The sequence below is a fragment of the Balaenoptera musculus genome, chromosome 9 (assembly GCF_009873245.2).
Source record: "Balaenoptera musculus isolate JJ_BM4_2016_0621 chromosome 9, mBalMus1.pri.v3, whole genome shotgun sequence".
Classification (NCBI taxonomy): Eukaryota; Metazoa; Chordata; class Mammalia; order Artiodactyla; family Balaenopteridae; genus Balaenoptera; species Balaenoptera musculus.
The window spans coordinates 60,593,889-60,608,290 of record NC_045793.1 but is presented as its reverse complement, the minus strand read 5'-3'; the positions used below and the strand labels follow the sequence as shown (position 1 = coordinate 60,608,290).

The following is a 14,402-nucleotide window of genomic DNA, read 5'->3' as shown; positions in this document are numbered from 1 at the left end:
GTCCTTGCTGTTCTGTTTCATAGAAATTTTTATTCTCTTTCTTACTACACAGATATTTCAATATGTATGTTATTGAAAAGATTAGAAAATATGGACAAGCAAAAATAAAAAACCTTAAATTTCTAATATTTTAACTACCTGGAGGTACACCCATGACTAACACTTTGGTGTTCATCCTTCAGACTCTTTTTGTGTGTGTATAAGATACCATTTTTGTCCATTTTTAACAGAATGGGCTTGTTTTCTACATACATTTGTGTAACTGATTTTGTACTTAATAACATGCATTTGTTTATTGCAGTTTGTAGTGGTTGGATAGTTCTCAGTGTATGAATGGTCCTTTATTTAATCAGTCATGAATTGTTGCATATTGAGGTTGTTTTCACTTTTTTCACTGTTATCAACAATGCTGCTTGAGCATTCCTGTAGATAAAAGTTTGTGCACATTCACTGATTATGTTTTAAGGTAAATTCCTGGAAGTGGGATTGTGGTGTCAAGGAGTGTGGGCATTATCAAGACTCTTGGTGTATTGTTGGATTGTCCTCTGGAGAGTGTAGTGCCATAAACTTCTATCCCCTTGTCGTAAGGAGCCTTTCTTTCTCCTTCAGATCTTCATGATTCTTCCCTGGATTCAACCAACAATCTCCCCAGCTCCAGGCTCTTCTCCCTCCAGTTCATTTAACTCTCCTCTGCCAGATTTAAGGGTCTGAAGCACAAATTCATCATGTCACTAAAAGTTCCAGATTTTATGTGCCATTATGAACTCCATACCTTCCTTTGTGCTTGCCCTCCCTCCAGCACACTTGCACTTCTTGTGGCTCTTCATCTCCAGCCTTCCTTCCTTGGTTCCTGGCTCACCGTCTACCCCCCCAGACCTCCAGTTGTTTGGGGCAGAAATTGTACCTTTTTTTTTTTTTTTTTTTAAATCATTATTTATTTATTTATTTTTATTTTTGACTGTGTTGAGTTTTCGTTTTTGTTTTCTGTGAGAGGGCTTTCTCCAGTTGTGGCAAGCGGGGGCCACTCTTCATCGCGGTGCGCGGGCCTCTCACTATCGTGGCCTCCCTTGTTGCAGAGCACAGGCTCCAGACGCGCAGGCTCAGTAGTTGTGGCTCACGGGCCCAGTTGCTCCGCGGCATGCGGGATCTTCCCAGACCAGGGCTCGAACCCGTGTCCCCTGCATCGGCAGGCAGATTCTCAACCACTGCGCCATCAGGGAAGCCCCAGAAATTGCACTTTTCATCTATGTGTTCCCGGCACTGGCCTGTGCTCAGCACATAGAGCAGGCGCTGAATTGGAGTCTATGGCCTTTCCTTTCCCCACCTGCCGCCTCTACGTGATCATCTCCCCTCTTTTACAAGACTGATGTTACATGACCACATGGTCACATCTTCCCTCTGATATCATGTGTTCCTAATTTCACAGACTTTCTCCATCTCCTCCTTTTTCTCAATATAACAATAATCTTTCCCTCCTCTGAATTTGTGGAGTAATTTATCTCCAGTTCTCTTATATTACCTACCATTTTTTCTATAATATCATAATTTTCCATCTATATTCTCTACTATAAGTCTTTCCAGGCCGAGAGCTCTTTCTTGCAAAGTTGAGAAGGGCGGGGAAGGAAGCCTACAGTTATGCTACTGTAAAGAAGCACTGACATCATTTTGGTATGTATCCTTCTAGTATCTTCCTCTGTCTATAGTAGACATGTAATCTTACATCATCCTAAGCATAATGTCCAGAGGCACTCCACTTTTAATCCTTTCCTCCTTGGCTCAGTATGTGATTGCAGTATGTGGTGCTTTAGCTGTTTTACCGAGACTTTAAAGGACTTGTAACGTAGCTGCTGTTATAATTGCCTTTCAGAAGAACAGTAGCTCTGGTGGTTTGGAGAACAAAAATTACTTGCTTAAAAAAATCTCTGCTCGTGTCAGAACCATGAAATAGAGTAGTTGGAAACCTACTCTCCCCTAATCTTTTTTTTTTTCCCACTGGTTTGTGCACTTTCTCATAGATGTACTTTTTTTTTTTAACATCTTTATTGGAGTATAATTGCTTTACAATGGTGTGTTAGTTTCTGTTTTATAACAAAGTGAATCAGCTATACATATACATATATCCCCATATCTCCTCCCTCTTGCGTCTCCCTCCCACCCTCCCTATCCCACCCCTCTAGGTGGTCACAGAGCACCGAGCTGATCTCCCTGTGCTATGCGGCTGCTTCCCACTAGCTGTCTATTTTACATTTGGTAGTGTATATATGTCCATGCCACTCTCTCACTTCGTCCCAGCTTACCCTTCCCCCTCCCCATGTCCTCAAGTCCATTCTCTGTGTCTGCGTCTTTATTCCTGTCCTGCCCCTAGGTTCTTCAGAGTCATTTTTTTTTTTTTTTTAGATTCCATATATATGCGTTAGCACACGGTATTTCTTCTTCTGTTTCTGACTTACTTCACTCTGTATGACAGACTCTAGGTCCATCCACCTCACTACAGATAACTCAGTTTCATTTCTTTTTATGGCTGAGTAATATTCCATTGTATATATGTGCCACATCTTCTTTATCCATTCATCTGTCGATGGACACTTAGGTTGCTTCCATGTCCTGGCTATTGTAAATAGTGCTGCAATGAACATTGTGGTACCTGACTCTTTTTGAATTATGGTTTTCTCAGGGTATATGCCCAGTAGTGGGATTGCTGGGTCATATGGTAGTTCTATTTTTAGTTTTTTAAGGAACCTCCATACTGTTCTCCATAGTGGCAGTATCAATTTACATTCCCACCAACAGTGCAAGAGGGTTCCCTTTTCTCCACACCCTCTCCAGCATTTATTGTTTGTAGATTTTTTGATGATGGCCATTCTGGCTGGTGTGAGAGGATACCTCATTGTAGTTTTTCTTTGCATTTCTCCAATGATTAGTGATGTTGAGCATCCTTTCATGTGTTTGTTGGCAATCTGTATGTCTTCTTTGGAGAAATGTCTATTTAGGTCTTCTGCCCATTTTTGGATTGGGTTGTTTGTTTTTTTGATATTGAGCTGCATGAGCTGCTTGTAAATTTTGGAGTTTAATCCTTTGTCAGATGCTTCGTTTGCAAATATTTTCTCCCACTCAGGGTTGTATTTTTGTCTTGTTTATGGTTTCCTTTGCTGTGCAAAAGCTTTTAAGTTTCATTAGGTCCCATTTGTTTATTTGTGTTTTTATTTCCATTCCTCTAGGAGGTGGGTCAAAAAGGATCTTGCTGTGATTTACATCATAGAGTGTTCTGCCTATGTTTTCCTCTAAGAGTTTGATAGTGTCTGGCCTTACATTTAGGTCTTTAATCCATTTTGAGTTTATTTTTGTGTATGGTGTTAGGGAGTGTTCTAATTTCATTCTTTTACATGTAGCTGTCCAGTTTTCCCAGCACCACTTATTGAAGAGGCTGTCTTTTCTCCATTGTATATTCTTGCCTCCTTTATCAAAAATAAAGTGACCGTATGTGCATGGGTTTATCTCTGGGCTTTCTATCCTGTTCCATTGATCTATATTTCTGTTTTTGTGCCAGTATGTCCCCTAATCTCGAGTGGTGTAGGCCTGTGAAAATGTGACTTCTGTGTTTGCTTCCATGTCAGCTGACCTGTATGGCACTATTAGTTGCTGCAGGTGAGCATTAGTGTCATATCGTGACTGTTCCTCTTAGATGCTAGTTGCAGAGCTCATCAGAGTTGTGTGATTTATTTTAGAGGACATCTAACATTGTCAAAGAGGTTTGGGAAGTTGAGGGCGGAAAAGGAACTAAGTGAGCTCCCCAGCCAGGTCTGAACTTGATTAAGCTTGTATCCTTTGTTGTCACTTACGCTAATACCCATTAAATCTGTAAAGCAAGACTGGAATACTGTTTACACAAGAAAATATATATACATATATAAATGTTTTTAGATATCACGCTGTAAATGAATATAGTACTATATAATTATTCTGATAGCCTTTTAGTCAGATAACCTTGAAAATCCATAATGATCTTGATGAACAGTAAAACATTATGATTTTATAGTTTACCTATATACCTCCTACATAGATGTATAATACTTGTATCTAACAGGATTACCAAATTACGTACTTTTTTGGTATCTGTAACATGCCTAAAATACCAGAGCATTCATTGGCCAGTTATGGTTATGAAACCACACTGACATTGCCAGAGGAGGATTTGTTCACCCATATAGATGGGCTTCAGGTTTCTCATACCATTTTGAGAGAGATGAGATTCTCTCTTTCTGGTATTTAAGCCTTTCTTAATTCAGATCATTAAATTTAAGAAATGTCCTGTTTCTACATAACACTGTGCGATTCGTCTTAACTCACCCACCGTCTGTGCAGAGATAATATATCGAATGTGATTGTTTTTTTGCCTCGACAAACTGCCAGCAAGTTCAGCCGATCAGTGTGTGACTGTATGGTTGTTGGTGCTGCCCTGAGGAGGTCCTGGGGTGTGAGGAGTGGTGGCGAGAAGAAAGCAGACAGTCAGAAACACATTTCTCCTCTGTGCTGCTGCTTCAGTGGTCTGGAGCTGGGCGAGCATGCATCCCTAAGTGAAATGCTTCTGGGCAGTTTCATTCACAGCTTTAAGTAGCCTTTGTTTAAAAACTCCTAGTTCTGTGTTTCCAATCTTGGCCTATGTATTAATATTAGTTTGCTAGGGCTGTCATAACAAAGCACCACAAACTAGGTGGCTCAAAGAAAAAAAAAAAAGAAAAGAATTTTATTGTCTCACAGTTCCAGAGGCTGAGACCAAGGTGTTAGCAAGGTTGCTTCCTTCTGAGGGCCTGTTCCATGCTTCTCCCCTAGCTTCATTCGGGTGGTTTGCTGGCAATCTTTGGCATTCCTGGGTTTGTAGAAGCATCACCCTGATCTCTGCCTTCATCTTCATGTGGCACTCTCCCCGTGTGCATGTCTGGGTCCAGATTTCCCCTTTTTATAAGGACTCTAGTCATTTTGGATTGGGTGCCAACCCTACTCCAGTAGGACCTCATCTTAACCGATTACATTTGCAACGATTGCATTCTGAGGTTAGGACTTCAACGTGAATTTTGGGGGGACATAGTTCAACCCATATTCACCCTTCTCCTGAGGTCCACACTAGTCCTTTTGGTTTCCTGCTGGATACCATACTTCACTGTTCCACGGGTATCTCCAATTTAACACAGTTAGAATTGGTCTTACTCTCTCACAATTCCCTCCTTTTCCTTTTTTATTCTTTATCTTTGGTGGTGGTATCATCATCCCACTCAGTTACCTAAGTTAGAAGTCTTGGAGTAACTCTTTTGTGGCTCTCAGCCTCTGACCTCCAATTGCTACCACGTTTTGTCATTCCTGCCTCAGTTGTATTTCTCCACTTTTCCCCTTTCTCCAATCTTAGTGCTTCAGCTCTGGTTTAGACCCCTGCTGTCTCTAGCTGTCAGGCTGTCTCCCCACATCTCGTCTTTCCTCTGTTAAATTCATCTTCCACAGCAGTTCCTTTTCTAAAATAAAGATATGAACCTGCTATTTATTAACCCTAAAAACCTCCAGTGACTTCTCACTGCCTGCAAAAATAAAAAGGTCAGGATTCTGTAACTGTCCTTTAAAGGCCTTTACAGGTGGCTGGCATGATAGCTCAACCACTCTTTTACTCGGCAGGACCGTTAGATGCAGGGTCAGTAACACCTTTGTCCTTCTCTAAATACAGCACACCCCTCTGTACTTAGTTCTTTCCTCGGTGTAGATCGTCCTCCCCCTACCCTTCTCTCTTCTCTCCATCCTCCCATACCGATTGGAATTCTGTCTCAGTCAAATGGGAACCAGGACACTTGGTTTTCAGGCCAAAATGCCAGAAGCCAATTGTTTCACCGTGCACAAGCCCTAACTTCTAATAGTTTTCTCAAAAGTAAAATGAGGAGGTGGAAGGAGATGATCTCTAAGATCTTTTCAGCTTTAAAATTTTTTCTTTGAATGCCACAGCTTCATGGAGCATTCCTTAATTTCCTTAAATTTATTCCTTAATTTATTATTTATTTATTTATTCCTTAAGGCAGAATAAATCACTTCTCCTCTCTGCCCCTTGATGCTTTATTTCTTCTTTTACTTTTGATACTCAGCTCGCGTTCTGGCGGGGTTATATGCACATGACTACCTCTCCTTCCCCCAGCAGGCTGTCAGCTCTTTGAGGCCAGCCGGGAACCTTCCACTCAAATGTGTTTCCCTTGCCATCCCCACCTGCCCCTGGTCCTGCTCACACACACAAGATTCTCAGTGAGACAGACTCTGTAGTCGAGGAGAAAATGTTCTGGGCAAGTGTTCTTCTGTAATACGTGCTGTTCCTGAATGTTCCCCTGCGTTCGGAAGGATGTGTTTTTGGATGGTGAATGACATAGAGACAGTGTAATGAACACACCAGAGTTTTCCTTTCTTTGTGGCATTATTATAATCAGGTGACATTCTGGGAAATAGCTAAGTTAACGTTGTAGCACTTACTTTGTATAAAAATGTGTTCTCTCTATAAGATTTTAGAGGTAATTAAGTGTTCTGTGAAACATGGGAAAGCACGTCTGTTTTCTTTCTCCTTCTGTATCCTCGAGACTTGGACTATCCCAATGTATCATTGAAATATTTGTACATTTAAAATACAAAATAGGGGAAAAAACTTAGTTCTAAGACAGCCTTTGTGGATTTATTTACTCCTTGGAAGTCAAAGCATCTGTGGCCTGTTCTGTTCCTCCTAATGGATAGACGTGATCGTATCATGACCTTGCTCAGAAACTTGCATCTCTGAACCTCTGATCTCATTTCACAGTGTTCTCTTATGTACTTTTCTGTCCAGATAAAATTAGTTCCTCACATTTTCCTTGCACACTCCCTAGCTTTCTTGCACCTGCCTTTCTGCAGGCATTTCCCCTACCTAAGGTGACCCCCTTTCTATGCCCATTACTGCATACCTGAATTTCACTAATTTTTCGAGACCCAGCTCACATTCCATCTCTGCCACAAAGCTTTCTTTGGTTTCCTACCAAAATTCTGTTATCATCATCTTGGTTCCTGTCTTATGATTTGTCTTTCCTGTATAGTATTCTAGACTAGTGTTATCTGTCTTACCAGACTAAAAGTGCCTTGGGGTCACATTTCATGGCCAGTTTATCTGTATTCTATCCCCCACCCCAATATCATCCTCCAGTTCAATCCTCATGTGGTCAGTGGATATCAGTAATGAATGAATCTTTGTGAACCATTTTTACATGGTGTAGGAAGGTATTAATGAATGACTGAGCTGGTCTATTTTGTTGTTAACAACCATATATTAATCTAAAGTGTCTAAGCTTTATTTTTAGAATCTAACAACATGCCTGAAACAAAAGTGATATGTTGGATAAAAGTTACATTTGAAATTGTAATGCATTTAATGTGTCACCATATCCTCAAATCTGTTGTGTCTTTTAGATTCTGTGTGTTATTTCAGTCCACTCTATGTAAAAGGAAATGCTAAGTGTTTATACATGTTTTTAGGTTTGAATTTTATCTTTTGACAGTGACGTTTTATTTTTTCCCTTAGTGTATATTTGTGTATGCTTTTGCCTTCCACAAGCTACTGACTTTATGCTTTGTGCTTGTTTTGTGTTGCAGATTAATATCCTTTCAAGAATTTGTGGCATTTGAATCTGTCCTGTGTGCCCCAGATGCTTTGTTCGTGGTGGCCTTCCAGCTGTTTGACAAAGCTGGCAAAGGAGAAGTTACTTTTGGTAAGGGGTGTGTGTGTGTGCACACCTAAGGAAGTGCAGACCTGTGTGAGCGGTTTGGGTTTCTTTCCCAAGAATGAAGTGTATGGAAATGGTTTTAAGAAGTTAGCCTGTCCCTTTTAACAAAGATATCTCAGTGTTTTGAGGCTACAGTTCTTGAAAAAAATGTCTCCCTTCGTGAAAAATTAAGTTTCTGGCTTAGTAGTTTTGATGCTCTGTTTTAGTTGTAAGGCGAGGGAGGATGGAGCACGACTGAGTCACAGGGTCGTAGAAGGTGAGAGGCAGACAGGATTTGACCGTGCACTTCATTCCCTTCACAGTCAGTAGTGCTTTCCATGGTTAGAATGAAGACGTTAATAAAGTGCCTGAGAACAGAAGGGATTCATGTTCCCAGTACCTTGTGTCCTTACCTTGTCCTCATGGAGTAGCTTGAGTCCAGAGGCAGCGCGCGAGATGGTAATTTGGAGCAGTACGTGGAGAACCCTATTCTTCTAAATAACACGTTCCCCTCTGGCTGGGCTGGCAGTGTCCGCTGTGCTGCCCCCGCCTTTATTTGGGGAGCAGCACCATCTTCATGGGGCTCAGCTGCCAAGCTGCAGAAAACCCTGAAGTCTCCTAAGCATTAGGAGAAAGGGAAAACCAGGACGTGGTGGGGCAGTGGTACGTTCTTTTTTAAAAATAAACTGGTTACTGAAGATACATTGTGCAGAAGACACCACATTTCCCTCGGACTGTGCAGTGTCCAGCATATGTTGTCTGTGCCTGTGAACCTGGTGTAGGAAGCATTGCCGTGGAGAATTTTGGAGCCCTTTTGGGGCACACAGATTGTGCATTCAGGGGAAGTGGGTAATGCACCCATTTTAAATGTCTTTGTTCCTTGTCTCTAATTTATTCAGACTTCTTGGTCTTGTCTTACTTGTACGTCATGAGGAATGTACAGATGGGGGAAATACAGTTGGTGTAATAGAGCACCATCTGTTCTGGATGGTTTTGGAATTGGAGAGACTTAGCTCCTCCCAGCTCTGCCACTTTTGTCTCTGAGTCAAGTTAATTATCCTTTCAGGTCTTTATTTTCCTTATCAGAAATGAAGATAAAAACTACATAAAGTATAGGTAAGGCAGCCTTCCTCCTCCCCCACCCATTCCTCCACGTTCATTTGACATGACAGTTATTTAAGGCTAGATCAGCCAGGGCAGAGGCAAAAACACATACATTTACCAGGTTTTGTTTCATGTACTCTAGAAGCGCAGATGCTTTCCGTTAACACTTCATGAGGATTATTTAATATTTAAAAATCCCTAGAATAATTTTAGTTTTTTTCCTCTTCCATCACCCAGTTCCTCTAGCCACAACTTTTCAATGGAACACCAATAAAAATGTTCCCATTAAAATCTCCAAATAATAAATGAGCAGCTAGCTCATGGTGGTGTTGATTTACCCAGTGGAAGTCAGTTTGGTGAGAACGTTATGATTACGTTTCCTCGGGGTGAACAACGAGGGGAACCTGTAAGTTTGCGTGAGTTCAGCACAGGTGTGCTCGCTCTCTCGTCTTCCTCCTTTCTGCAGCAAATCTGGAGGGAGGGCTGGAAGAGAGCTGGATTGGAGATGGGGGGCTGAGGAACGGACTTCCGGCGTTTTCCCGACTCCGATCAGTCTTCCGTCCATGGGCATGAAGTGGCGGGGCTGATGTTGCCACCAGGACACCACTGGCCTGGCGGAGGAAAGAAGCAAGAGGCTTTGCCCGTGCTGGGAGGGCTGTGTGTGTGGTAGTGTGATTAGGAGAAAAGAACAGGTAAAGCAGCAGAATGTGGGAGATGGGAGTCATCTGTGAATTGTAGAAAGAACGTGGCATGACAACTGTTTCTGCTTCTCACTAGCTGTTTGTTGATGGACAAGTCACTTCCGATTTCTAAGCCTTATTTTCCTTATCTACAAAATCAGGGTAATAACCTACCTTCCAGGACTATTGCACATAAACGGGCCATGTGGAAAACAAAGGCCTTTATAAAAATAATATTACTAAAAGAAATAATGTGAGAGAACAAAGGAGGATTTTCTTTTTCTTCTTTTTTTTTTTGATCCTTGAGAAGCCCTTTATTTTAACTTGAAGTTTAACCACTGGCCAGGTAGCTGGGAATTTCGCTTACTCTCTGTGCTGTGTTGAACAATGTCCCATCTCTGAAGACATACGAGAGCGCGTAAGAAATTGGGGCTTCCAGGGGGCTACAATTCTGCTTCTGTCCTCAGTTGCACATGACTGTGGTGGAAGAGTGCATAGCCCATCTCCCGCTACCCTGCCTTCTGCAGGTAATTTGTTCCAGAATCTGCCTGTCTCACAAAACACAAACAGGGTATGTCCTGTATCTGTTTATGATGAGCCAATGGCGTCCTCGCCCTGTGGGTGTAATAAAATGTAGCCTGGGCTTTTCTGAGCTATTAATCCCCATTTAGGATTAAACTGAAAGAGCTATGCGTAGTACAAAGAAGATACTCAAATGACCATCAAATTGCAAAATAATAGCTGACTTAACATTTTTCATGAGGTCGGGTAGAGTCATTCAGTGGAGTTGAGTGCTGTGTACAGCAGGCTTTTGCCAAGTGAACACAATCATACGGGAGGTGTGGCAGCCTTAGGAGTGTTTTGTCAGCAGGTACCTTTAGAAGAAGCTAACAAATAGGTACGTTTTTCAGGCAACTTGTAATGGGGTTGAAGAAATTTTTTAAAAAATGGAGTTGGGGGGCTTCCCTGGTGGCGCAATGGTTGAGAGTCTGCCTGCTAATGCGGGGGACGCGGGTTCGAGCCCTGGTCTGGGAAGATCCCACATGCCACGGAGCGGCTGGGCCCGTGAGCCACAACTACTGAGCCTGCGCGTCTGGAGCCTGTGCCCCGCAACGGGAGGGGCCGCGATAGTGAAAGGCCCGCGCACCGCGATGAAGAGCGGTCCCCGCACCGCGATGAAGAGTGGCCCCCACTTGCCGCAACTAGAGAAAGCCCTCGCACGAACCGAAGACCCAGCACAGCCAAAAATAAATACATAAATAAATATAAAAAAAGTAGCTAATAAATAAATAAATAAATTACTTTAAAAAAAAAAAAAAGTAATTTCCAGGGCAATTAAAATCTTAAAAAAAAAAAAAAAAAAAAATGGAGTTGGGCAGAAAAGTGGACTTACCTAGTCAATCCTGGTCTCATAGCCCACAGTATTATAAGGGAATCCAGATCTGTGCCCTGGCTGTTCGTCCATATGAAGCTGTTTGAGAGACACACAGTGGCACTCCTTGCTCTGATTGCCTCCTCAGCTCCCTGTAAATCCTTCACTCAAGAGAGACCCTTTTGTATATCAGAAGGTTGCCCTCCTGAGTGTGCATCTTTGGGAGGAGTAGGCATGGAGTGGCGAGAGAGGAAGGGCTCCTTTTTTAACCTTCCAGGTTGGCATGGTCAGCTGTGGTCACGGGGTGAGCACTGCTTTTGCACTAAACAGTGGGTCATCTGGGGCCTTCCCATGGGTTGCAGGGAAGGCTGGCAAGTGGCCTCAGATCCCCCATGTCTCCCGGCTTTGCACTTCATCCAGAGGAGAGCAGTTACACTCTTTATCTGTTTACATATTAGGTTTCCACAGAAGAGCTCATTTGAAGCAGGGCTTCTAGGTCTAAGCCCAGTAAGCACCAGTATTTGTCAACAAGCCGGCAGTGTTAATGCTCCCACTAATGCTGATTCTGATACACACTAAACAAAAATCAGATGGAGCGTTTCTGTGTCGCATTTCAGTGAAGCCTTGCCCCGTGTTCTCTGAGGCCTTGTTTATGTTTACCGTATTTTCATGTCCAGATCACTCCCTGTGTTTGCTACAATGAAAAGATCTTGATGAGGCCAATTTTGTTCCTTTGATATCTAGTTCATTAAGTTCTCCTGTTTCCTTTGAGGGAAAACTTATCTCCACTATTCTTGTTCTCACCATGTTTTCTTATTTTGATACCCGATATTTGTAAGTGCATTTTATGATGCCAACAGGTGTATAACATGATATCAGTATAAGTAGAAAATTCTACTTAACAATTTACAATTCTGTGTGACTGGAGAAAAAAGTATTTTGTTCTAAATCTTTTCATTTGCATTTTTAGCCTATTTTATATGATAGTGATTTTTTACTCTTAATTTTTTCAAGTGTACTTTATTGAAGTAGAGCATACATGCAGAAGGATGCACGAATCCTAAGTGTACATTTTGATGACTTTGCACAGTGTACATACTTGTTTTACCACCATCCAGATCAGAAAGAGAATGGTACCAACACTCAGTAGGTCTCTTCCCAGTTACTGTTCCAATGGTAGCAAGGGATATTTATCACCACCAATTGATTTTGCTTGCTTTTAAACTTAATAAAAATGGAGTGGGCTTCCCTGGTGGCGCAGTGGTTGAGAATCTGCCTGCCAATGCAGGGGACACGGGTTCGAGCCCTGGTCTGGGAAGATCCCACATGCCGCGGAGCAACTAGGCCTGTGAGCCACAACTACTGAACCTGCGCGTCTGGAGCCTGTGCTCCACAACAAGAGAGGCCACGATAGTGAGAGGCCCGCGCACCGCGATGAAGAGTGGCCCCCGCTTGCCGCAACTAGAGAAAGCCCTCGCACAGAAACGAAGACCCAACACAACCAAAAAAAAAATTAATTAATTAAAAAAAAAAAAGAATAGCTCTTTTAAAAAAAAATGGAGTGATAGAGGATTTATTCTTTCATTCTCACTTCTTTTGCTCAAATTTTATTTGTGAGATTCATCCATGTTTTTGCTATGTGTATTTTTATTTTGTTCTTTTTCTTTGCTGTGTAGTATTCCATTGCATAACTTTACCCTAATACGTTTCCTCATTCTACAGTTGATAGACATTTGCACATTTCCAGTTTTGATTGCTACAAATACACTTTGAACATTCTTTTATGTATTTTGGGGTGTGCATACGTGTAGGCATTTCTAGGAGTAGAATTGCTGGGTCGTAGAGAGCTTCCCTGGTGACGAAGTGGTTAAGAATCCACCTGCCAATGCAGGGGACATGGGTTCGAGCCCTGGTCCGGGAAGATCCCGCATGACGCGGAGCAACTAAGCCCATGTACCACAACTAGTGAGCCTGCGCTCTAGAGCCCGTGAGCCACAACTGCTGAGCCAGTGTGCTTCAACTACTGAAGCCCACATGCCTAGAGCCCGTGCTCCGCAACAAGAGAAGCCACCACAATGAGAAGCCCGCGCACCACAAGGAAGAGTAGCCCCCGCTCACTGCAACTAGAGAAAGCCCATGTGCACAGCAACAAAGACCCAACACAGCCAAAAATAAATAAAATAAATTAAGAAAAAAAAAAATTGCTGGGTCTTAGAAAATGTATATATTTAGCTTTCCGTAGATCTTACCAAACAGTTTTCCGAAGTGGTTGTACCAGTTTACATTCATACCATCAGTGTATGAGAGTTCTAGTTATTTTACTTCTTTGCAAACACTTGCTATCATCAGTTACTTTCATTTTAGCGATATCTCACGCTGTGGCTTTAATTTGCATTTTTCTCATTACTTATGGGTTGTACAACTTTTAAAAAACTGTTTATTGGCCATTTGAGTATCCTTTTTAGTATGTGTCTGTTTTCTAGATACAGGGGCTTTGTGGGTTATATATTTCCTGATGTTTTTACTCTGTGACTTGCACTTTTACTCACTTCATGGAGTCCTGAGGAATATAAGTTCTCAATTTTAATGTGGTACAAATTACCAGCATTTTCTTTTATTGGTAGTGCTTTTTTTTTTAATAAATAGATTTATTTCTTTATTTTTTTATTTTTGGCTGTGTTGGGTCTTCGTTGCTGTGCATGGGCTTTCTCTAGTTGTAGCAAGCGGGGCTACTCTTCGTTGAGGTGCGCGGGCTTCTCAATGAGTTGGCTTCTCTTGTTGCGGAGCACGGTTTCTAGATCAGGGACAGCAAACTTCTTCTGTAAAGCGCCAAAGAGTAAATATTTTGGGCTTTGTGGGCCATAGGATCTCTGTCACAACTACTCAACTCTGCTGTTCCTATGGATGCATGTGGCTATGTTCCAATAAAACTTAATTTGCAAAGACAGCTGGTGGCCAGTGGAACATAGTTTGCTGACCCTTCCACCAGAGTATTAACAGGAACATACACAAGTTGATGATAAGACTGGGGATTAAGACACTTAGTAGAATGGGTAGGTTGTGGTGATATTTGGGTATTTGTAATGAGCTATGAAACAAAGAAGGTTCTCTTCTTTGTGTCTAATATGGTTTGGTTAGCTTCATTGAGAAAGTGACTTTTGAACACAAATTTGAAAGAAGTAAGGCAATTGATCATATAGAATAAGGAAGAAGGAGGGGAAGAGACTGTCCCAGGTGAAAGGAATAGCCTTTGCCCAGGTTGGTAGGCTGGAGTGTTCTTGGCACATTTGAGGAACAGCAAGGAGGACTCATGTGAATTGAGTGAGGCAGGGGGTCCTGGTAGGAGAGAAACTCAGAGAAGTAATGGATCTGATCAAGGAAGGCCCTGTAGGCCAAGGTTAGGACTTGACTTTGATGGTAAGTGAACTGGGAAACCATTGCAGGGGTTTTTTTTGTTTTTTTTTTTTTTAGCAGGAGAGTGTCATGATCTGGTTTATA

The 14,402-nt window shown here is 42.0% G+C and overlaps 1 protein-coding gene across 4 annotated transcripts in view; it reads left to right on the top strand.

The window, feature by feature from the left end:
* The window catches only part of SLC25A13 (solute carrier family 25 member 13), a 203,628-nt gene that overhangs the window by 83,563 nt on the left and 105,663 nt on the right, over positions 1–14,402 (top strand). For 3 of the 4 annotated variants that reach the window (XM_036863127.1, XM_036863129.1, XM_036863128.1), the window contains one exon: positions 7,639–7,754. In XM_036863127.1, the coding sequence (XP_036719022.1) occupies positions 7,639–7,754 (116 nt within the window). Of the gene's footprint in view, positions 1–7,638; positions 7,755–8,140; positions 8,221–14,402 lie in introns of those variants that run through there. The other variant, XM_036863130.1, reaches the window with a different exon arrangement.